Below are 25723 nucleotides of genomic sequence, written 5' to 3' on the forward strand. Positions count from 1 at the left end.
TGACTAGATATCCATAATTTTGATGACTTGTATATATTGAATGTCTCTTCATTCTTCTCTGTATCCTAACCTTTGTTAGGATATTTGTTAATATGGTGTATAGATTTGTCTTATTTGTCTCACCTTTTTTAGATAAAATAGGTCAAAGCTGAGAGTTTCCTAATAGACAAATAAATTAGATATTGATCTGTATGGAAAGTTCTTTTCTGCCTTTACCCTAGGGACCTCAATGTTCCCACAGTGATAATCAAGTTTTTCTTTCAAGGAAGTAATTTCAGAATATTTGATTGCTCAACATTGTAAATATGCCACTTAAAATCAGATGACTTTGTAGATCACCTTTCTTTGAGTAAATGAATATTGTCTAAATTGCAAGTTTAACAAACTGAAGAAATATGAATGAAATTAAATTATTCTCTATTTATTTTCACTGTTTTGTCTTTCCTCTCAAAATCAAAAGAAGGGTAAAGTAGTGTGTTTGATGGCAAGAATGGCTAAATTATTAAGTAACTAGAGTTTTTATTTTCATACTTAGAACATTATTTATTTTAATGCTGTTTGTTTAACAAGTGCAAACTTCACAAAGTTGGAGAATGTTCCATACTAGCACATGTTATAGTGTTTTCTGAAATTTATTTAAATTTCTTACCCTTCTAGTGTTAATGCAATATAAAAATAACTAAATAAACTGGAGAAGGGCCAGAAGACTCCTTCACCCTTTAATATCTGCTTGCCTTACTGTACATACACTTCTTCAGGAATTACAATGGCCTTTTAATCCATCAGCTTCCTAAAAAAGATGCCTAGGCAGTAGTGTTTGGTAAAAATGTGTGCATCTCAGAAAGGAATTCTAGAAAAGCATAAAAGGCTTAAAATTACATCAACAGATAAAATTATATCAAAGCATAAATTGGTTTAAGTACAATTAAAGGATGTAGAGTTTAACTGCAAAGTAGTGATCATGTGCTTGGCTCAGCTGTCTAAACTTACTCTAGAAAATGCTCAGTTTAGTCTGGAACAATCTTTGGTTTGGGACCTGTGATTTTTTTTTTTTTTTTTTTTAAACTTGCTTGTGACACCACCATTATGATAGAAAATGAAGAGGAATTAAAAAGCCTCTTGATGAAGGTGAAAGAGGAGAGTGAAAAGCTGGCTTCAAACTCAACATTCAAAAAACTAAGGCCATGACATCCAGTCCCATCACTTCTGGCAAAGAGATGGGGAAACAATGGAAACAATTTTCCATTGTTTTTATTTTCTTGGGCTCCAAAATCACTGCAGATGGTGACTGCAGCCATGAAATTAAAGGAGGCTTGTTCCTTGGAAGGAAAGCAATGACAACTCCAGGAGTTGGTGATGGACAGAGAGGCCTGGTATGCTGTGGTCCATGGGTCACAAAGACTCGGACACGACTGAGCGACTGAACTGAACTGGACTGATTCTGACAGGTGTGAGGTGATATCTCATTGTGGTTTTAATTTGCGTTTCTCTGATCAGTGATGTTGATCATCTTTTCATGTGCCTGTTTGCATTTGCATGTCTTCTTGGAAAATGTCTTGTCTTCTGCCCATTTTTGTTTGTTTGTCTTTTAAGTTGTTCACATATTTTGATACTAACCCCTTATCAGTCATGTCACTTGCATATATTTTTCCCATTCAGTAGGTTGTCTTTTCATTTTGCCATTGGTTTACTTTGCTATTCAAAAGCTTTTAAGATTAATTAAGCACTTGAGATTTATACTTAAAAATCATACCACATAGCATGACCAGCAAAATAAACTAAATAGCCTTGCATGGGTCCATGTGGAACCTAGAGATTTCCCCAGAATATTTTATAGTATCTTCTCAGGAACAAGCAGAGTTATGTGGCCTATATTTATTGTAAAATGTATGGGAAAAATTAATCATTTGTATAATAGAGGCTGGGACAGGTAAAAGTTCTAAGGAGTTCAACAGTTATCTTGGAAACTAGTTTGATCTTAGAATTGACAGTCTGAAATCCTTCATTCTGCCTGTAAAGTGCCATGCACTGTGCTTAATTCTAAAGTAATTAAGAAAACAGGAACACAGGGTCTCAAAAAAAAAAAAAAAAAAAAACACCTTATTTGAATCCTGATTCTACCTTTACAAACCATGAGAAAATGATTTAATTTGAGTCTTATGAATTTTTGTTTCTAAGTCTTATTTTATTCATTTATAAAATGAATATTATAATATTTCTTAGGATCTTATAAGGACTAGTCCCATCTAGAACAATGACTAGCAAGTAGTAAGTGCTTAGATATTTACTTATTGCAATAAAATTCCTTACTTAAAATGCATTGAAAGAAATTCTCTAGAAAAGGTGTACATAAAACTAAATAGAATCAGATGAAACTTGAGTAATCAGGAAGCAACAGAAACCAAAATAATGTTTTTCTATCAGTTACCTACTTCTTTGAGATTTATAGTCTGATACAAACTCTAGAGTCAAAAGGAATTTCAAACAGAGCTTCCAGTAATACTAGATCCACCAGTCTTATACCACTTTGAGTCTATACTATTAGATACAAAAATAAATAGAATTAAAAAGTAAACTTCAACAGGTTATAAACATTTCAAGTTTACTAGCCAATCTAAGTTTTAATTGTTTTCATCATTTACAGCAGAAAATTAGCATGTCAAATCATAGATGTGGATATTAAATGTTAGTTTTCTGTACCAGTGGACAGAGAGATACTAGGATTCTCTTGCTTTATTCTCCATTCTACTGAACTCTGCTGATTTACCTGTTATAGTATCTTATTTTGTTGTTTTAAGATGACCTTTGGAACAGGTATTAACTATTTTTCTAAAAGACTTATGGTATAATAAAATGCAATAGTGTAAATAAAGGCACAATTCTTATTTAAAACAGAAAGGTATAGTATTGGTGCAAAGATAGACACATAGTTGAATGGAACAAATTGAGAAATTATAAACAGATCCTTACTTCTGTAATTGATTGATTTTTTGTTATGGTAAAAATATTATAACATGTTTACCATTTTCCTGTTTTAAGTATATCATTCAGTGGCATGAAATATACACTTACAACATTGTGCAACCAGCACAACTGCCTAGCTTTCATAGTATTTCCTTACACAAAAGAAAAATATATGTCTTCCTCTAAATACTTTTCAGATACCAGTGTACAGTTTCTCCTAAGTAGATTTCCCTCCTTTGTTTTTATAATGACTAAAGCTCTTTAACTAGTCCTTCACTAAAGCAAAAACTCCTCTTAGCTCTGAAGCTTCACTTTTAAAGTGATATGGATCAGATCAGCAATTTGGTTGTTGAACTCCAGGGCATTAAGTCTTACTGTAAAACAATCTTTAATCTTGTTACTTTAAGAAGTGCTTAAGTATATAACATTATTTTTCTTTGCCAAGAAATTACTTCTTGGCTTTTTCCTATGAATCGCCCTTTAAATCAAAAGTTATGAGGCTTTTGGGTTTGGTTCATTTTCACTCAGGTACTACGTGTCATGTTGAGAAATGGTGAGATTTTAAATGACTGGCTCTTTTCATCTCTTTATTCATCAAAGCCTTTTCATAAATGACATGGAATATTAAAGAATTTTTAAAGGGAAAATCATAACTGTCTTGTAAAATGAGCACAAAGATTTTTATTTAACTCATTAACTAATGGAAGAAGCAGCAAGATATTAAAAAAAAAAAAATTTCAAGTGAGAATCCCAGAAGCAGACAAAAAGGTTGAAGTGAATTTAATAGACAATAATTACTTATGGATGAGATGATTTACATCTCCATCTGACAAAATTTATTTGTGTCACTATAGACAATCATTTCATTGGTATAACTAGTAGTTTTCTACAATTTGAAGAGTTGCAAACTAGCTCCAAAGCAATAAAAAGTGTGAGATTTATAGAATCAGCTAGTAAGGAAGTGTGCACTAGGTAACACCCAGCATTCAATTTCAAAGCCTTTCATACTTTATCTTTAAATAATTTAGAAGCAGGGGCAACGTGGGAAAGTTCAAGGACATTCTATTGACTATATTGAATTATCACTGTTATTCACATAATCTACAGAGTCAATAAAGGAAAAACACAACTAACATTGTGTGGCCACCATGTATATATCTTTGTGAATCTAAGCATAATCAAATTTTTCTAAAAATTTTTGAGTTCGGTAATTTTGTTAAGTGATTGTGTTCCCCACAATAAAACCAACCTTTGTAAAAAAAAAAAAAAAAAATCAAAAGTTATTTTTAAGTTCTCACTCCTGATATCTGTGTTGTTTGTTCAGTCACTAAGTCAAGTCCGACTCTTTGCGAACCCATGGACTGCAGCAAGACAGTCTCCAATGTCCTTCACTATCTCCCAGAGTTTGCTCACATTTATGTCCATTGAGTTTGTGGTGCTATATAACCATCTCATCCTCTTCCACCCCCATCTCCTTTCTCCTTCAATCTTTCTCAGTATCATGGTCTTTTCCAGTGAGTGGGCTCTTCTGATCATGTGGCCAAAGTATTTCCAGTGAATATTCAGGGTTGATTTTCTTTAGGATTGACTGGTTTGATCTTCTTACAAACCAAGGAAATCTGAAGAATCTTCTCCAGCAACACAATTTGAAAGCATCAACTCTTTGGCACTCAGTCTTCTTTATGGTCCAACTCTCACATCTGTACATGATTACCTGAAAAACCATAACTTTGACTTTACAAACCTCTGTTGGCAAAGTGATGTCTCTGCTTTTTAATAGGCTGTCTAGGTTTGTTGAAGTTTTCTTTCCAAAAAGCAAGAGTCTTTTAATTTCATGGTTACAGTCACCATCTGCAGTGATTTTGGAGCCCATGAAACTAAAGTCTGTCACTGCTTCTACTTTTTCCCCTTCTATTTGCCATGAAGTGATGGGACTGAACACCATGAAGTTATCTTTTTCAATGTTGAGGGTTTGTTTGTTTGTTTGTTTTGGTGTTTTTTTTGCCAGCTTTTCCACTCTCTTCTTTCACACTCATCAAGAGGCTCTTTAGTTACTCTTCATTTTCCGCCATTAGAGAGATATCATCTATATATCTGAGGTTGTTGATATTTCACCTGGTACTCTTAATTCGACCATGTGTTTCATCCAGGCTTCATTTCACATAAGGTATTCTACATATAAGTTAACAAGCAGGGTGACAGTATACAACCTTGTCATGCTCCTTTCCCAATTTTGAGCTAGTCAGTTGCTTCATGTCTGGTTCTAGCTGATACCTGTGCGTGTGATTTTATTTGGAAACAGGGTCTTTGCAAATGTAATTAAGATGTAAATTAATATGAAGGCTTATGGAGTAGGATGGGCCTTCATCCAGTATGACTGGTGTCCTTATAAGAAGAGGAGAGGAGACAGAGATGGACACATCATATGAAGACACAGATAGATAGGAATGATGTCTGTACAAATTAAGGAACCCTGGTGATTGTAATGTTAGAAGATTTAAAAAAAGCATGAAACAGATTATCTCCTAGAGCTTTCAGAAAGAGCATGGTCCTGACTACAGCTTTATTTCAGACTTCTAATCTTCAAAACTGTGAGGGATTTTTTTTTTTTTTTTTTTTGGTGATCATTTCTTGCAGCAGTCCTAGGAAACAAATGAACAATTTTTCACACTGACTTGTAATTTAAGATAATGGTATAAAGAAGGTTGAAGAAAATAGATAAACATTGTGCAGATTCTAAGTGTCAGAGTAGAAACTTGTCCCAAGTACCTTCAATCAAAATCTTACTTTTTGTTCACTACACCCTACACATTTTTGGTTGAGAAAAGTTTTGAGTGGTATCAGCTTTTAATTTTTGTTAAATATTGAAATGGTTAGTTTCTCATTACTAAATCATGGTCATTAACAAAACATCCTCAAACTAATGTTATTTATGATTCCTTGAATAAAAAGAAAACCATGATGATTTTATTTTGTTTTATTTTAGCAAATATATTGACTAAGTTTTCTTTTATTTATTTGTATAACATAATTTGAAAACACCAAGACATATTAGAAAACACAACAAAACAAAAAAGCCTACGAATTATGATCGACATATCTTTTAATTACTTTTTGTTCTATTTTATGATATAATATTAATTCATCATGCATGCATGCTAAGTCACTTCAGTCATGTCCAACTCTTTGCAACCCTTTGGACTGTAACCTGCTAGGCGTCTCTGTCCATGGGATTCTTCTAGCAAGAGTATAGAAGTCCTTGCCATGTCCCCCTCCAAGGGATCTTCTTGACCTAGAGATGGACCCCCACCCCTGCCCCGCCCATCTCTTATGTCTCCTGCATTGGCAGATAGGTTCTTTATCACTAGCACCACCTGGAAGGACCATTAATTCATTTTGGCTTCATTAAGAAGCCAAAATAGTTATACAGTAATGCCAAGAAAATGAGACATAATTAGATATTAAGTCTCACTGAATTTTGGTGTTTTAGGTATTTGCTATGGTGCATATTGCTGGTGCACTTTCTCCCACACAAATTCATCAAAAGAACATTTGAAAGCTGAGCAAATTCCACAAAATAACTCCTGAATGCTGACAGAGGACATCAGGCACGAAGAAAGGCAGCCCATTGTCTTCGAAAGGAGGTACACAACATGTAAGAGACAAAGAGAGACAGAAGAGGTAGGAATGGAGATCCGTCCCAGAAAGGGGGTCTTAAAAGAGGAGAAATTTCCAAACACCAGGAAACACTCTCACCAGCGGGTCTGTGGGGAGTTTTGGAATCTCGGAGGGCAACATAACCAGGAAGATAAATAAATAAATAAATAAAACCCACAGATTACGCGCCTAACAGCAACTACCAGTGCTCACATCTGCCACCAGCAGCAAGCAGGGGCTGAACAGGGAGGCGGGGGCTGCATTGCTTAGGATAAGGACTGGGTCTGAATAACCTGAGGGCAATCTGAGGGAACTAACTTGAGATAGCAACCCAAACTGTGGGATTGCCAGAGAGAGAGAAAGAGAAAAAAGAAAGAAAGAAAGAAAGAGAGAACTATCCCACAAAATGTCCTAACCTAAGGCACTGCCAGGCATGCTTGCAGAGCAAAGGACTGAGAGAATACCAGAGGAGAGCTAGCAGGCTGCAGACTGGCCCATCCCCTGCTGGAGACAGGGAGGCAGGCAGGGGCTGGGGGTTGGGGCGCAGCCAGAGCAGGAAAGGGGCAATCTCGGCCCCAGAGAGGCATCCTCTACCAAACTGCAAGAAGGCTTCCAGATGCTAACCAAGATTTCTTGGTATTCTGGACCGTTGGTATCCGCCGGGAGGGTCACAGCCAGAGATCAGCTCCCCAGAAGAGACACATGGCACACCTGAGAAGGGTGCGCATGCTGCCACCCAGGAAACCCAGTGGCTGGGACTGGGGAGATGAGAAGAGGCACTCCCCACCAGGAGAGACTGCGCTTTCCAAACACCTGGTCGCCTGAGCTGCTCGGACCTGGGAAGGGCACAAAATGCAGGCCCAACAGAGTCTGCGCCTTTATGGAGAACCCGAGACCTGAACCTGAGCGGCTTAGACCTGGGAAGTGCATGCAACCCAGGGCCCGCCTCAGACAGTTCCCCTGCGAGCAACCTGGAGCCTGAGCAGTGTAGACTGGGAAAGCGCACACGCCGTGAGCGGGGCAAACCCAGTGTGGCCCAGACACTGCAAGCACTCCCCACACACGCCAGGGATACTTGTTTCCAGTGTTCCTGCCTCCTCACAGTACGACTAAACAAGCAGCCTAAATAAGTGACCACCTTTGGCCCCTTGTGTCAGGGCGGAAATTAGATACTGAAGAGACCTGCAAACAGAAGAAGCTAAAATAAACAGACGGAACCGCTTTGGAAGAGAGAGGTGCAACAGATTAAAATCCTGTAGTTAGCGCCGACTACATGACTACATGTCTTCTTTGGAGAAATATCTATTTAGATCTTCTGCCCCCCTTCCCTTTTTTTGGTTGGTTGGTTTGTTTGTTTAATGTTGAGGTGCATGAGTTGTTTGTATGTTTAGTATATTAATCCTTTGTTGATTGTTTCATTTGCAAATATTTTCTCCCATTCTGAGCATTGTCCTTTCTTTTCGTCTATGGTTTCCTTTGCTGTACAAACTCTTTTAAGTTTAACAAGGTCCCATTTGTTTATTTTTGTTTTTATTTTCATTACTCTAGGAGGCGGACCAAAAGATACTTCTGTGATTTATGTCAAAGAGTGTTCTACTTATGTTTTCCTCCAAAAGTTTTATTATATCAGGCTTACATTTAGATTTTTAATCTATTTTGAATTTATTTTTGTGTACGGTGTTAGGCAGTATCCTACATGCATTTACATGTAGCTGTGCAGTTTTCCCAGTACCACTAATTGAAGATACTGTTTTTCTCCATTGTACATTCTTGCCTCCTTTGTAATAGATTAGGTGGTCACCTAATCTATTGTTTCTTTGATGAGGGAAAACAGTATCATTGTGGTATGTTTGTGGAAATGATCCATTAGAAAAGAAAATAATGATGTATGGGCTTCCCTGGTAGCTCAGCTGGTAAAGAATCCACCTGCAATGCAAGAGACCCCAGTTCAATTCCTGACTCATGAAGATCTCCTGAAGAAGGGATAGGCTACCCACTCCAGTATCCTTAGACTTCCCTGGTGGCCCAGACAGTAAAGAATCTGCCTGCAATGCGGGAGACCTGGGTTCAATCTCTGGATTGGGAACATCCCCTGGAGGAGGGCATGGCAACTCACTCCAGTATTCTAGCCTGGAGAATCCCAATGGACAGAGGAACCTGGTAGGCTACAGTCCAGAGGGTGACAAAGAGTCAGACACGACTGAGCGACTAAGCACAGCACAGCACATGGGAAGTAAGACAAGAGTAAATAGAAGAGAATAGCTAGAGTACTAGACTGAGTCCTATAGCTAGAGTAAGAAGAGAGTATATTTCTTCTCTTGACCAATAAAGATGGGTCCATTTTAGGTTTGAGGTCTGAAAATTTTTCAGAGGACTGTAAAATTAAAAAACAAGAAAGTCCAGGTGTTTTATAGTATACTGTCTTATGTATATTGGGAATAAAACTGTATGTAGTAAATATTCCAGATTGTACTTCCATGTGAAGTACAACTCTTTTATGCTTTGAATTAAGTAATATGCTTTAATATTAAAATCCAATAACACTCTGCTCCCACGTTCTATATCACAAAAAATGACTTATTCTCTGTGATCAAGTGAAGTGCTTTATTTTCCATTTGATAAATCTAACACCACTACCCATTACGGGTGTTATGTGGTGGATAATTTCAATCATATAGTCAATTGTATTGGAGAAAGAGAGCTAGAAAAATCCCCTTCTCTTCAGAGAAGTGTGATCCTAATAGAAAAAAACAATTGTAAACTGTCATCATGACATTTTTAGATCAGACAATTAAACCATCAGAATGTGAACTTTAATTCCTTACTTTTATTCTTAGCAATAATAATGTCTCTCAGAATTTCAAGGAGAAGGCTCTTGCCTGCAGTTTTATATTTAAATACTTTGGATCTGTACCATCAAAGGTATTAGGCCCACAGTTTATGTAGCTACACAATGTATATATATATATTTTTTGACAATTAACCTACCACTTTCAATACATACACACATAGCCGTGTTCTGTAGGTCATATCTATAATGCTAGAATATTAGGATACAGTTACTTGATGAGCCTAGTGCCAGCCTTTATCCATTATGTGTATGATTGATTCAGTCCTCAAATCAAAAATCCATTTCTAAATCGTAGGGCCCATTCTAAAATGCCAGAATACTGATTTTTCTTTGTAGAATCTGTCCCTATAATATTATATACAATCTCCCTTTATTAATTCTAAAACCTTAGATCTATAAACCTCTTTTCATTCAATAAAAAGTATTGACTAATTGATCATCCTTATGTTAAAAAGCTAGACCAACCTAGAGAGCATATTAAAAAGCAGATACATTACTTTGCCAACAAAGGTCCATTTGGTCAAGGATATGGTTTTTCCAGTGGTCATGTATAGATGTGAGAGTCGGACTGTGAAGAAAGCTGAGTGCTGAAAAATTGATGCTTTTGAACTGTGGTGTTGGAGAAGACTCTTGAGAGTCCCTTGGACTACAAGGAAATCCAACCAGTCCATCCTAAAGGAGATCAGTCCTGGGTATTCATTGGAAGAACTGATGCTGAGGCTGAAACTCTAATACTTTGGCTACTTCATGTGAAGAGTTGACTCATTGAAAGAGACCCTGATGCTGGGCGGGATTGGGGGCAGGAGGAGAAGGGGACGACAGAGAATGAGATGGTTGGATGGCATCACCGACTGGATGGACATGAGTTTGAGCAAACTCCAGGAGTTGATGATGGACAGGGAGGCCTGGCGTGCTGCAATTCATGGGGTCGCAAAGAGTCAGACACAACTGAGCGACTGAACTGAACTCAACTGAACTGAATTGATCATCCTTATGTTAAAAACTACAGCACATCGGTATTCTGAAAGGGCTTGAAACCTTTCCTTTAGTTTGTGGTTATAGACCATGCTCTCAGACACACACATGAAGACAAACAAACAAAAATACCAAAGAAACAAAAAGACAGGAATCCAATAGTAATATCATGTAGTTTTACTTTAATGGCTCAAATCCCTGTCTACCTTTTTGACAAACTTTTTCCAATTCCTTGAGTTCTTTCAAAAGTAGATCTACAAGTCCATAGGCAAGTCCTCATCTACCCTAATGTCATACTTTCCTTTATTACATGTCAGGAAACATATTTGCCTCCTCTTGATCTGAATCCCAGTATGTTGCCTGCTGTAAGGCTGAAGCATCATCTTGAAGGCCACCAAAGCCTGGGCCACGAATTCCTTCTGAGAAGCCTACATGAAGCTTGTGAAGGGACTTCCTGGAACCGTCATGCTGTTCCCAGAGTCATTGTTGATTCCCTATCTAGGTTCATCTGCTGAATTTTGCCTTGATTTTTCAAAGCCTCATAGGTTTTACTTTGGAAGAGAGGATTTCAATAGCTTGTTTTCTTCCTGGTTGTATACTGTGCTTCTCTCACATATGATGTAATTTATAAATTGCTTTTAATTTCTTGTATTTACATTGTGAATGTCATTTTCTCCCTCTGTACCTCAAGTATAAGTCTACAGGTCTGAATCAGAGGACTATCTGAGAGAAAACTTTCAAATTATAGTCAGAGTAATCTTTCCTTCCACAAAATGAAGCATTGCCCTAAGTCATTCCGTGTATATCTAAAAGTTTGAAGTGAAAGTAGTAAAAGTGTTAGTTGCTCAGTCATGTCCCACTCTTTGCGACACTATGAACTGTAGCCCACCAGGCTTCTCTCTCCGTGGGGATTCTCCAGGCAAGAATACTGGAGTGGGTTGCCATGCCCTCCTCCAGGGGATCTTAAACCCAGGGATCAAGCCCAGGTCTCCTGCATTGCAGGCATATTCTTTATGGTCTGAGCCACTTGGGAAACCAGGGATAAATATTTTCCAGATATCCACAGTTCAAATAATAAATGACAATTTACAGTAATATACAGTGAGCCCTCCAGACATATTCACATGTTTCATTCCTCTGACAGATGTAGTTCAGATTGCCAAACTAAGAACAATACTCATCTGTAGTTGTTATTATTATGTGAATTTTGACTTGTAAACTATACAGAGTTGGGAAATGTAATAGATAACAGAAAGGTCCCAGATCCTCAAGGGATTGTAGAATTGATCAAAACCTCCAATTGATGTCAAGGTCCTACAACCCCAAACTACCTTTTAATTCCTAGCAAGCTTAAATGCATGTAATTTCTTTCTCCACTTCTTACTTCTGTTTATTATGACTTTTAAATCCAATGTATCACTAAAATAAGAAATGTGTGATTCTTATTATCTCTTATAAACATAGCAACCCAAGACAATACTTGGTTAACATATATGCCTTAACTAAAGAGTGGTGGAGGTTGTATTTAACCCATTAAAATACATTGTGAAAGTGTTTTTAAAAAGCATTTTAGAAACTTCTATTCAAAATTCTATCAGTATCCCTCATTGAAGTGACAACATCTTCTGACTTATGCACAATTAAACTCTCTCTCTTTCACACTCATATTTTTTCTGTGTTCATTAAGGTGCGTTGTTTAGTCACTATGTCTGACTCTTTGCTACTCCATGTAGCCTTTCATGCTCCTCTGTCTGTGGGATTTCCCAGGCAAGAATACTGGAGTGGGTTGCCATTTCCTTCTCTGTGTGCTCATTAAACATCACCCCTATTCACCCAATTGCCTAAGGAAGTCCAATTTGTATACAACTGCTATGAAGACATATGTATTTGTGTGTGTGTGATTTATCGTCAGCAAAATCCAGGCCCTTAAATGATTTTATTTTTCTGGACTATCATCAAGTAATTTATCCAAACCACAATAGTTTAATCTCTTATTCAACTTCTAGTGTAAATATTTTGGAGATATTTTCTTAGTTTAATGTTGTCTGAAAGTGAAAGTCACTCAGTCGTGTCTGACTTTTTGACCACATGGACTGTAGCCCACTAGGCTCTGTCCATGGAATTCTCCAGGCAAGAATACTAGAGTGGGTAGCCATCCCCTTCTCCAAGGGATCTTCCTGACCCAAGGATCAAACACAAACTCTCGTGTTGCTGTCAGATTCTTTACCATATGAGCCACCAGGGAAGACCTTAATGTTGCCCAGTAGTCTGTTAATTCATATCACTGCAATACAAAAAAAGAATCATAAATATTAGAATGAAAGGACCCCTAAAATAATTTATGCCCAGATATTAAGAAATCGTACACACGAACATACACAGACATAGGTTTTTCTCACAGGGATTTTACTTTTATAGATATAGAGAGGTATAGAGAGATACATGTTAAGGTATAGAGAGATACATTATATATAGCATCTTTAATTTTTTCTGACCATTAAAATTTTTCAAAGTGTTGGTTATAAAGTAACAGAGAATACTGAAAAGTGAGGTTAAAGGGGAGTAGTTAATCTTTTTGTTGTTGTTGTTGTTGAAGTATAATTGATTTACAATATTATAGTAGTTTCAGGTGTAGAGCATAATATTCAGTGTTGTTACAGATTACATTTCATCAAAATTTATTAGAAATTATGGCTCTAACTCTCTGTACTATAAATGTAATATTATTATTTGTCAATTTTATACATATTAGTTTGCATTTCTTAATCTCATCCCCTTAATTTCCCCCCTCTCTATTGTTAGCCAATAGTTTTTTTTTTCTATTTCTGTGAGTCTGTTTCTGTTTTGCAAATACACTCATTTGTATTATATTTTAGATTCCGTATATAAATAATATCATACAGTATTTGCCTTTCTCTGACTTAACTAAGCATAATGCCCTCTAGGTCCAGTCACATTGATGTAAATAGTAAATTTTTGTTCTTTTTTATGTCTGAGTAGTATTCCAGTGTGTGTGTATGTGTGGGTTTATGTGTGTGTGTGTGTGCATGTATGTCACTTCTTTCCTATTCATTCATCTCTTGATGGGCATTTGGGTTGCTTCCATAACTTGGCTTTTGAAAACAGTGCTGCTTTGAACATCGAGGTACATAAACCTTTTCAAATAAGTGTTTCTGTGTGTTTTTGAAATATATATACCCCAGAGTGGAATTGCTGTATCATATGGTTGTTCTATTTTTAGTTTTTTGAGGAACCTCCATACTATTTTCCAAAATGGCTGCAATGATTTACAATCCTATCAACAATATACAATTATTCTCTTTTTTTCCACACCCTCACCAACATTAGTTCTTATGGGCTTTTGATGATAGCCGTTCTAACAGATGTGAGAGGATACCTCATTGTAGTTTTGATTGGCTTTTCTCCAATGATTGGTGATGCTGAGCATTGTTTCATGTGCCTCTTTGTCATTTGTATTTTTTCTTTGAAAAAATGTCTATTCAATTCTTCTGCCCATTTTTAATCTGGTTATTTTATTTGTTAATGTTCAGTTGTATGAACTGTTTATAAATTTTGGATATTATTCCCTTGCCAGTCACATAATTTACAAATATTTCATCCATTGTGTAGGTTGTCTTTTCATTTTGTTAATGGTTTCCCTTAGTATACAATTTTTTTTAATTAACCCCATTTATTGACTTTTGCCCTTTTTTCTTGTGATTTAGGAAATAGATGAAAAAATTATTGGTAAAATGAATATCAAGGTGTGTTCTGTCCATGTTCTTTCTCAGGAGTTCATAGTTTCAGGGCTTATATTTGGTCTTTAACCCATTTTTGTGTTTATTTTTGTATATGGAGTGATGTAGAGCTCTAATCTCACTTTTCTACATATAGCTGTCCTGTCCAATTTTTCAAGCACCAGTTATTGAAGAGACTGTCTTTTCTCCATTGTATATTGTTTCCTCCTTTGTTGTATATTAATTTACCCTGTGTGTATGTGTGGTGTGTGTGTGTTTTATGGGATTTCTATTCTGTTCCATTGATTTGTGTGTCTATTTTTAATGCCAGAACCATGCTACCTTGATTATTGTAGCTTTATAGTATAGTCTGAAATCTGGGATGATGATGTCTTCATCTTTGTTCTTTTTTTTTTTTCCCAAGATTACTTTGGCAATCCTGAGTCTTATGTGGTTCCTTCTGAATTTTATGATTATTTTTTTCTAGTCCTGTGAATATGTCATGGGCATATTTTTGCTGCTATTTGTTGTTTATTATTTCTATTTTATATTGCAGCATAGTTGATTAGCAATGTTGTATTTGTTTCAGATGTACAGCAGAGTGTTAATGTAATATATCTCATTGGTTCATGTGCAAATGTTGGCCTATCTTTGTGACACTGAAATAAACTCAGAATGATCATGGTCTTTTTTTATGTATTATTAGATGCACTTTGCTAATACTTTTTTTTGAAAATTTTTGCATATTTAGTCACCTAAGTTATTGGCCTATATATATATATATATTTTATTTGCAGTGTTTTTGAATGCTTTTCATATCATGATAATGGTGGCCTCATATAATGAATTTGGGAGTGTTCTGTCCTCTTTAGTTTTTGAATTAGTTTGAGAAGATAGTTTTAGTTATTCTTGATAAACTTGGTAGAATTTTTTGTAAAGCCAAACACTCTATGGTACTGGGCTTTTGTCTGCTGGGAGGGTTCTTTAAATTACAGACTATTTTACTACTAGTGGTGAATTTGTTCAAATTATCTGTTTTTTGTTTTTGTTTTTTTTACTCAATTTTGGCAGATTTTATCTTTCTAGAAATTTGTCCATTTCTTATAGGTTGTCCAATTTGTTGACATTTAATTTTTTGTTGTGGTTTTTTATGATTGTTTTTGTATCATTGTGGCACTGCTTGTTATTTCTCCTCTTTTTTTTAATGTGTGTGTATGTGTGTGTGCATGTGTGTGTATCCTTTCTCTTTTCTTCTTGGTGAACCTCTATAAAGGATTATCAATTTTGCTTTTTTTTTTTTTTTCAAAGAAAAACCCAACTTTTGAATTTAATGATCTTCAATCTTTATTATATATTTGTCTTTCCTGGTAGAATTTTCCAATTCCTGCACATTCTTCTTTCTTTTCAATTTAGAGAAGATCCTTCAACATTTCCTTTAAGGTAGGCTTTGTATTGATGAATTCTCAGTGTTAGTATTGATGAATTCTCTTAGTTGTTGCATGTCTAAGAAGATCTTTATCTTTCCTTGTATTCTAAATTATAATCTTGCTGGGTAGAGTATCCAAGTTTATAGGTTTTTCCCTTTTCACAATTTGGATATATCATGCCAGTCCCTTCTGGCCTGCAAAATTTATGCAGAGAATTCAGCTGATAGCCTTGTAGGGCTTCCCTTGTATATGACTCTTTGCTTTTCTCTTGCTGCCTATAGAATTCTTACTTCATCTTTAACTTTTGCCATTTTAATTATGGTATGTCTTGGTGTGGGTCTGTTTGGGTTCATCTTAGCAGGGACTCTCTATCTGTACACAGATATCTGTTTCCTTCTTTAGGTTTGGGAATTTTTCAGCCATAATTTCTTCAAGTACATTTTAATCTCCTTCTCTCTCTCTCTTCTTCTGGAACCCTTATAAAAATGAGGCTTATAATGTTTAATGTTATTCAGAGACCCTTAAATAGCTTTCATTTTTTAAAAAAATTGTTATTTTCTCTGTTGTTCTGATTAGATAATTACCATTTTTCTATTTTCCAGATCACTTATCTGGTCTTCTGTATTACTTAATCTGCTATTCATTCCTTCCAGTATGTGTGTATGTGTGTGTGTGTGTGTGTGTGTGTGTGTGTGTGTTATTTCAAATCTTAAATTTATTTTTAATTGGGTATTCTTTATATTTTATGATTCCTTGTGAAAATGGTCAGTATTTAGATTACTCCTCTCTCCTAATTCAGCTAACATTTTTATTACCAATGTTTTTAATTCTTTATCTGGTAAATTATTTCTATTTTATTGTTTTTTCAGGGGTTTTCTCTTTCTCTTTCAATTGAGAGAAGTTCCTCTGCCTTTTTATTTTGATTAACTTTCTGTGCCTCTGTCAGTTTAGGTGAAGCATTTACCTACTGTGGTCTTCAAGGTATATTCTTATGTGGGAACATCAATATGCAGACTGTGTGTGCCCAATGCCTTTGAAGGGAGGGCTGGATTTGACATGAAGTCCAATCACCTCTTTTCTCAGGGTGTTCTGGAAGATATCACCTTGGGGGTAGGGGGTAGGGGACTTGAAATAAAAGGGCTAGAACTGATGCTTAGTGTTAGGCTCCCTGGCCACCACTGCCCTATCAAGGGGTGGGATCTGATCCCAAGTTGCTGGAGCAATAGGTCTAAGGGTTAGGCTCAATTTGGCTCTGTTCCCTTTTAATGTATGCTTTGTTTTGTTTTGTTTTGTCTCTCTCCTTGAACTAGGACTTTTGCCCCATAGGAAGGGAATGCTGAAGCTAGGGGGGTCCATGTACATATAGACGTCTGATGCACTGCCTGTATAGGCATTTATGGCTTCTCTCAGATTTAGCCCATAGTTTAGTCTTTTCCACATCCTGGCCACCCTAGATCCAGTTTGCACTATGGCATGGACTAAGCAGAATGGGAGTGTTCACTCAGCTTCAGCTGCGGTGGACTGGGAGGTAGTCATTAGAACCCCAGCAGCTGCTAGAGCCGACTTCTCTCTTCCCTGCCTTGGGGCAAGACCCCTTTTCTCTCATAGCTGATCACTGTCACCAACTTCTGTTACTCCCACACTGGTTTGGAACCACTCTGCAGGGGAGGTGGGGCTCCTGTCATCTTTCTGCATGTGTTGAGGGGTGAACTGAGGCAGAGCAGCTGCCACCAGAAATCTGGGCTGCTTCTGTGGCACCACTTGAGTAAGTGGCAGCAATGGCCACCCATCACTCCTAGCTCCATCCTGGGACCATATGGCCCCTGTATCCCAAAGTTAAGCCTTTTCCTCTGTCTTGGCTACCCCAGTTCCAGTGTTGTGCTGTGAGTTGAGTGAGCAGACCAGGGTGCTAGCTTGGCTCAAGGTAAGACATGGCATACGGTGATCATGGGGGATGTCTAGGGCAGACCTCTCTTTTCCCTGCCTCAGGGTCAATCCAGCACTGGGATGCTCCTCACAAGTGAAAAGTTTCTCTAGCCTTTCTGTCTGTCCCTATGGTCCTACAACCATCCATGGGGGCTGTCTCCTCTACATCAGCCCCCAGGACTAGAATGCCTAGTTGGTGGCTGTGTGCTCACTCACCCCTGAGATCTCCCTTTCCCTTTGCATTCCCTCTCACAAGCAGAGGTCCCAACTCAGTTGCTTTTCACTCTTTCCTACTTGATTATGCATTTATCTTTCTTAAAGCCTTGTTATGCAGGAGTTCTGTTGCTGGTTTCCAATTACTTTTCACTGAGGGTTGTTCCTCGTGTAGTTGTTGTTTTTTTTTTTGGTCAGTGAAGGTGAAGTTCACATCCTCTTACTTCCTCTTGAAATAGTTAATTTTATGACAAAAAAAGTTAAAGAATTTCTTAACAATTAATAAAATGGTTGTCATGGTGTCCTTTTCTCCCAAAAGAAGTGCAATGAAATGAAAAATATTAGAGTATTTGGAAGAGCCACTCTTTTGAATTGTGCAAAAAGACAGTTTTCATTTTCTTTTAAAAATGTTTTTGAAAAACTTCTTTTAGTATTTGCAGAGTTTTTGGCAATAAAATTTCTAATTCTTAATGAATTAGAAATTAGTAGTTAATATTTGAACTTTGCTTTGCAAGAATATGGTCCCAGCTTTATTTACACAAGACTCTTTTCAGGGAAGTTTTTGTCTTTCCTAGCTGGGGCAGTTGTTAACAGAATTTCATATGTATTTTCTCTATAAAAAAATGTTTTATTTCAAATTATTGAAAATAGGTAGAATACGAATCTTTTGTTTCACTGAACTGTGCAGCTAGCTGAAAACAAAAACAAAAACAGAACAAATCCAAAGAACCCTCCTGGTGACAGAACTATGAGTGAGAGGGGATCAAAATAAGAGGCCACTGTTTCTTGTGTGCATGCTAATTCACTTCAGTTGTGTCCAACTCGGTGCAACCCCATGGAGGGTACCTTGCCAGGCTCCTCTGTCCATGGGATTTTCCAGGTAAGAATACTGGAGTGGGTTGCCATGCCCTCCTCCAGGGAATCTTCTTATCCCAGGGATTGAACCCACCTCTCTTACATTTCCTACATTGGCAGGCAGGTTCTTTACCACTAGTGTCACCTAAAAAACCCCAAATTATAGTGAATTAACCAAACCTGGACTAAAATGTGAAAGTGTTAGTCACTCAGTTGTGTCCAACTCTTTGCAATCCCATGGACCATAGCCCACTAGGCTCCTCTGTCCATGGAATTCTCCAGGCAAGAACACTGGAGTGGGTTGCCATACCCTTCTCCAGGTGATCTTCCTGACCCACAGATCAAACCTGAGTATCCTGAATTGTCTGAGCTACCAGGGAAGCCCAAGGGGGAGATACATCTAAAAATCAGTCCCATATGGGAAATGACACAAGGCTTTTATATAACATATCTTAGTCAACAATGAAATCCTAGTGTTCAAATATTAAAAATCTGTAATGGTGAGAAAATACTGTTTGGATTCAAATGCATTTTTAAAAGATAAATTGTACAGAAAAATTATAAAACATAAATAAACTTGACTCCACGTATAATGGTCAAAATGGAATAAAGTTTAAAAGCATCTGCTTCCGCTCATACTACAATTCTTATTGATGTACTGAGGCCAGAATACAACTCTGTCTTCACATTTGTAGTAAAACAAGTCCATTGTGAAATAACTAACAGCAGAATCTTTGTTGTAGGAGAAGGCTTGTTTCAATTGGTCACTCTGAATATGCAGATTCCCTAAATAGATCCTTTCTCCCCAAGGTAGCAAATATTTGATTGCAAGAAAAAGAACCCACCTGAGGTAAGGTTCAGTTCAGTCAGTTCAGTTCAGTCGCTCAGTCATGTCTAACTCTGTGACCCCATGGACTGCAGCATGCCAGGCTTCCCTGTCCATTACCAACTCCCGGAGCCTGCTCAAACTCATGTCCATCAAGTCGGTGATGCCATCCAACCATTTCATCGTCTGTCGTCCCCTTCTCCTCCTGCCTTCAATATTTCCTAGCATCAGGGTCTTTTCCAGTAAGTCAGTTCTTCACATTAGGTGGCCAAAGTATTGGAGCTTCAGCTTCAGCATCAGTCCTTCCAATAAATATTCAGGACTCATATCCTTCATGATCGACTAGTTGGATCTCCTTGCAGTCCAAGGGACTCTCAAGAATATTCTCCAACACCACAGTTCAAAAGCATCATTCCTTCCATAAATCTTTCTTTATGGTCTTACTCTCACATCTATACATGCCTTCTGTAAAAATCATAGGTTTGACTAGATGGGCCTTTGTTGGCAAAGTAATGTCTCTGCTTTTTGATATGCTGTCTAGGTTTGTCATAGCTTTTCTTCCAAAGTGCAAGCGAATTTTAATTTCATGACTGCAGTTACCATCTGCAGTGGTTTTGGAGCCCAAGAAAATAAAGTCTGTCACTGTTTCCATTGTTTCCCCATCTATTTGCCATGAAGGGATGGGACCAGATGTCATGATCTTAGTTTTTTGAATGTTGAGTTTGAACCCAGCTTTTTATACTCTCCTCTTTCACCTTCATTAAGAGGCTTTTTAGTTCCTCTTCACTTTCTTCCATAAGGGTGGTGTCATCTGCATATCTGAGTTTATTTATATTTCTCCTGGCAATCTTGATTCCAGCTTGTGCTTCATCCAGCCTGGCATTTTGCATGATACACTCTGCATATAATTTAAATAAGCAGGGTGACAATATATAGCCTTGTAGATAAAATAAAAAAGGGTGTGTTTCAAAACTAAAAGAGGACTATCCTGTCTATATACATCAAGTGCTCAGGAGAAATTGAAGCAGTTCATTCTCTGTTGAACTTAAACAAACACCCAGTATGGCCATTTGGTCTCACTTTTAATGTAAATCTCAGATTTTATTATTTATAAATAAATGGAATTTTCTGTATCCCAAATTCAAATTTATAAGACATAATGTTATTGGCTTGGGTTGGATCAAAAATTGATCTCTGACCCAGTCAGCCATAGGCTAAGCCAGAATTCAGAAAGAATCAATGAGGGGAATCTTTCCGAGAGATAAGCAGAAGACAGAGTGGGTAGGGTAACGATTTGTCAGAGAGGACAATATAAAATAATGGAATTCCCTACCAGCTAGAGAAGAAATCTATTTTCTTGATGATAAGTGCTACTGAGGTGGGAGATAGGGAACCTGAGTTGATGTGGCAAAGAATCTTGACTCAGAAGAACTCTTATCTATTCAGCTGACTCTTTATCTATTCATCTAAGAACAAGAGGTTCCTTTAAGAATGAAGGCACAGAGGATGTATCAGTACCTCTTTTCTAAGAGAAGACAATTACCTCATTGTACCCCAGTGGTCTGGCTCTCAGGACTTAACATCTTTCATCTATTTCATTTAACAAAACCATATGTCTATACTAGCATACAAAAATACAGAAAAACACCTTGCTGTTTTCACATCTTGCAAAATACCATAGGCTTCCCCCGCAGCACTGACAGCCCTGGCTGCCTCAGAGAAGCCAGTTAGGTACTCAAACCCTAGCCACTTCAGTGCATTGTGGTGACATTTGACCTTGTCTCATCACCTGGGTATTGGTTAAAGGAATTCCCAACTATTTGTCTTACATGCACAATAGTGTTATTAGAATAGTATTCATGGACTTTGAGGGTGATAACTAAATCTAGGTTCCATATGCCAAATATAACCTGCCACCAGCTGGTTATAAATCTGTTCTCATCTCTCTGAGGAAGTCCTTTTTAAAATTCATGACTTAAAATAATTCCTTGTACACTGTGCATGTGTGTGTGTATTCATATACAGTTGTACTTAACCCACAGTGTTTATTCTACTAAATTATATTCTTTTAAAAAGAAATAAAAACTAGCAAGAGGATACATATGCAACAAAGGATATCCCTAGCTTTCATCCCTGACCTGTCATTACATTGCTTGAACTCAGACTCAGCTCCCAGAAGGATTAGACAGGTGGTCTATAGAATAATATATGTCATGCTTTTTTCCATAATTATTCCTCTGCTCTGCATCCAAGATAACTGGTCTAAGCTTGTTTGAGCTTCTTCTTTTAGCTGAGTTTTCTCCTAGGAGATTTATTGCATTATGAACAAAATATGAGGGAAGCATCATAATAAAATAAAACCCCTGTTGGATATTGAGACATAAGCAACACTACTTTGAAAACTCCCCAAAGGAAGATAACCCACAGAGGATAATCATTTTTGTGTTCCTCACATCAGAACACCAGGATTATGTCTTCCTTTTTTTCATGAAAAATGACAATGTCTGGTTGCAGGGTATCATTGATTATACATGCCCTGAAAATGAGATGGGCTCAATCCCATAAGCAGTAACAATGCCAAGAGTGGCAGCACATTTACTAATGGAAACAGGAACTAAGAATAAGGGGCAACTGTCCTAGAAAAGAGTTGCCAAACTGGAAAGAGGAATACAAATCATAGAACCCCAACATATTGTAACTGAGTTCTTTATGAAACTAAAACACACTGAGTGGAAAAAACAACATTGAAATGTCTTGGAGTCCTGATGTAACTGGTAACAAAATAGATAGTAGAAAAGTAAATGAATTCTAAAATTAGTTTTAAAACCTAATTTATTGCAGTGAAATAATATAAAAGAAAAACAGAATCATTAGTAGTCAATAGAAACAAAGATTAGGTATTTGATACAGTTAAGAGTGATCTTGTTATCGAAGCAGTCATTATATGGGTATATATATATATATATATATATATATATATATATATATATATATATATATATTTATGTATCAGTTCAGTTCAGTTCAGTCACTCAGTCGTGTCTGACTATTTGTGACCCCATGAACTGCAGCATGCCAGGCCTCCCTATCCATCACCAACTCCTGGAGTTTACCCAAACTCATGTCCATTGAGTTGGTAATGCTATTCAACCATCTCATCCTTTGTCGTCCCCTTCTCCTCCTGCCTTCAATCTTTCCCAACATCAGGGTCTTTTCAAATGAGTCAGCTCTTTGCATCAGGTGGCCAAAATATTGCAGTTTCAGCTTCAACATCAGTCCTTCAAATGAACATCCAGGACCGATTTCCTCTAGGATGGACTGGTTGGATCTCCTTGCAGTCCAAGGGACTCTCAAGAGTCTTCTCCAACAACACAGTTCAAAAGCATCAATTCTTCGGCGTTCAGCTTTCTTTCTTTCTTTTTTTTTTTTTTTCTTCATTAAACTTTTTTTAATGGGTCTCAAATTCTGGGACAGATTTTTGGTCAAGTTGTTTTCATTAAAAAGAACTGATTTTAAAAACTAATAACTTAAACTGCCACACACAAAACATATGGCCCACAAAAACATTCTCCTTTCCTTCTGAAGGTTTTACGATTCATTGTTATCATTAACCAGTCTTTACTATTACACTTAAATGGCCAATTGAGATGAACAGTTCTGAGACCGTTCTTCTACCACTAATTAAGACTGGGGTGGCAGGTATTGGAGATAATATTCATTTAGCCTTCTGAGCTTTCTGGGCAGACTTGGTGACCTTGCCAACTCCAGCTGCCTTCTTGTCCACTGCTTTGATGACACCCACAGCGACTGTCTGTCTCATGTCATGCACAGCAAAATGGCCCAGGGGAGGATAATCAGAGAAGCTCTTGACACACATGGGCTTGCCAGGAACCATATCAACGATGGAAGCATCACCAGATTTCAAGAATTTAGGGCCATCTTCCAGCTTTTTCCCAGAATGACAATCATTTTTCTCCTTCAGCTCAGCAAACTTGCAAGCGATGTGAGCTGTGTGACAATCCAGCACAGGTGCATATCCAGCACTGATTTGGCCTGGATGGTTCAAAATCACCTGAGCTGTGAAGCCAGCAGCTTCCATGGGTGGATCATTTTTGCTGTCACCAGCCACATTGCCACGATGGACATCTTTGACAGACACATTCTTGACATTGAAGCCCACACTGTCCCCAGGAAGGGCTTCCCTCAGTGCTTCATGGTGCATTTCTACAGACTTCACTTCAGTTGTTACATTGACTGGAGGAAAGGTGACCACCATGCCAGGTTTGAGAACACCAGTCTCCACGCGACCCACAGGGACAGTACCAATACCAGCAATTTTATAGACATCCTGGAGAGGCAAATGCAAGGGTTTGTCAGTTGGGCGAGTTGGTGGCAGGGTGCAGTCCAGAGCTTCAAGCAGAGTGGCTCCACTGGCGTTGCCATCCTTACGGGTGACTTTCCATCCCTTGAACCATGGCATGTTAGCACTTGGCTCCAGCATGTTGTCACCATTCCAGCCAGAAATTGGCACAAATGCTACTCTGTCAGGGTTGTAGCCAATTTTCTTAATGTAGGTGCTGACTTCCTTAACAATTTCCTCGTATCTCTTCTGGCTATAGGGTGGCTCAGTGGACTCCATTTTGTTAACTCCAACAATTAGTTGTTTCACACCCAGAGTGTAAGCCAGAAGGGCATGCTCACGGGTCTGCCCATTCTTGGAGATACTGGCTTCAAATTCACCAACACCAGCAGCACCAATCAGGACAGCACAGTCAGCCTTGGATGTGCCTATAATCATGTTTTTTATGAAGTCTTTGTGTCCTGGGGCATCAATGCTGGTAACATAATACTTGCTGGTCTCAAATTTCCCCAGGGAGATATCAATGGTGATACCACGCTCATGTTCAGCTTTCAGTTTGTCCAAGACCCAGGCATATTTTAAGGAGCCCTTTCCCATCTCAGCAGCCTCCTTCTCGAATGTTTCAATTGACCTCTTGTCGATCCCGCCACATTTGTAGATCAGATGGCCAGTCGTGTTAGACTTCTCTGAATCTATGTGCCCAGTGACAACGATGTTAATGTGGGTCTTCTCCTTTCCCATTTTGGCTTAGGTTTAACGGTGGTTTTCACGACACCTGTGTCCTGGCTGCAAACCCGTTGCGAGATAGGCTCAGCTTTCTTTATAGTCCAACTCTCACATCTGTACATGACCACTGGAAAAACCATAGCCTTGACTAGACGGGCCTTTTCTGGCAAAGTAACGTCTCTGCTTTTTAATATGCTGTCTAGGTTGGCCATAAGTTCCTTCCAAGGAGTAAACATCTTTTAAATTTCATGGCTGCAATCACCATCTGCAGTGATTTTGGAGCCCCCAAAAATAGTCAGCCACTGTTTCCCCATCTATTTGCCATGAAGTGATGGGACCAGATGCCATGATCCTAGTTTTCTGAATGTTGAACTTTAAGCCAACTTTTTCACTCTCCTCTTTCACTTTCATCAAGAGGCTTTTTAGTTCTTCTTCACTCTCTGCCATAAGGGTGGTGTCATCTGCATATCTGAGGTTATTGATATTTCTCCCAGCAATCTTGATTCCAGTTTGTGCTTCTTCCAGCCCAGCGTTTCTCATTATGTATTCTGCATATAAGTTTAATAAGCAGGGTGACAATATACAGCCTTGATGTACTCCTTTTCCTATTTGGAACCAGTCTGTTGTTCCATGTCCAGTTCTAACTGTTGCTTCCTGACCTGCATACAGGTTTCTCAAGAGGCAGGTCGGGTGGTCTGGTATTCCCATCTCTTTCAGAATTTCCCACAATTTATTGTGATCCACACAGTCAAAGGCTTTGGCATAGTTGATAAAGCAGAAATAGATGTTTTTCTGGAACTCTCTTGCTTTTTTGATGATCCAGCGGACGTTGGCAATTTGATCTCTGGTTCTACTGCCTTTTCTAAAACCAGCTTGAACATCTGGAAGTTCATGGTTCACATATTGCTGAAGCCTGGCTTGAAGAATTTTGAGCATCACTTTACTAGCATGTGAGATGAATGCAATTGTGCGGTAGTTTGAGCATTCTTTGGGATTGCCTTTCTTTGGGATTAGAATGAAAACTGACCTTTTCCAGTCCTGTGGCCAATGCTGAGTTTTCCAAATTTGCTGGCATATTGACTGCAGCACTTTCACAGCATCATCTTTTATGATTTGAAATAGCTTAACTGGAATTCCATCACCTCCACTAGCTTTATTCATCGTGATACTTCCTAAGGCCCAGTTGACTTCACATTCCAGGATGTC

The 25723-nt window shown here is 37.8% G+C and overlaps 1 protein-coding gene across 2 annotated transcripts; it reads right to left on the reverse strand.

Moving 5' to 3' along the window:
* Positions 1-350: 350 nt before the first annotated feature.
* Positions 351-24547, reverse strand: LOC122453328 (elongation factor 1-alpha 1-like). 2 transcript variants are annotated; one of them, XR_006273008.1, is made up of 3 exons: positions 22965-24547; positions 11769-11778; positions 351-364 (listed from the first exon to the last, which is right to left on the reverse strand). XR_006273008.1 is itself a non-coding variant. In XM_043487308.1 (1 exon), exon 1 carries the CDS (start codon positions 24530-24532, stop codon positions 23147-23149), a length of 1386 nt encoding a protein of 461 aa, XP_043343243.1. In that variant the 5' UTR covers positions 24533-24547; the 3' UTR covers positions 22913-23146. The 2 variants fall into 2 exon arrangements, 1 of the variants encoding a protein (XP_043343243.1); XM_043487308.1 differs by lacking the exons at positions 351-364; positions 11769-11778 and having other exon boundaries at positions 22913-24547.
* Positions 24548-25723: the final 1176 nt, after the last annotated feature.

The sequence above is a fragment of the Cervus canadensis genome, chromosome 14, assembly GCF_019320065.1.
Source record: "Cervus canadensis isolate Bull #8, Minnesota chromosome 14, ASM1932006v1, whole genome shotgun sequence".
Classification (NCBI taxonomy): domain Eukaryota; kingdom Metazoa; phylum Chordata; class Mammalia; order Artiodactyla; family Cervidae; genus Cervus; species Cervus canadensis.

What these genes read in the sequence shown, in the direction of transcription:
- LOC122453328 (XM_043487308.1), bottom strand. Translation starts at nt 24,532, where the DNA reads ATGGGAAAGGAGAAGACCCACATTAACATCGTTGTCACTGGGCACATA.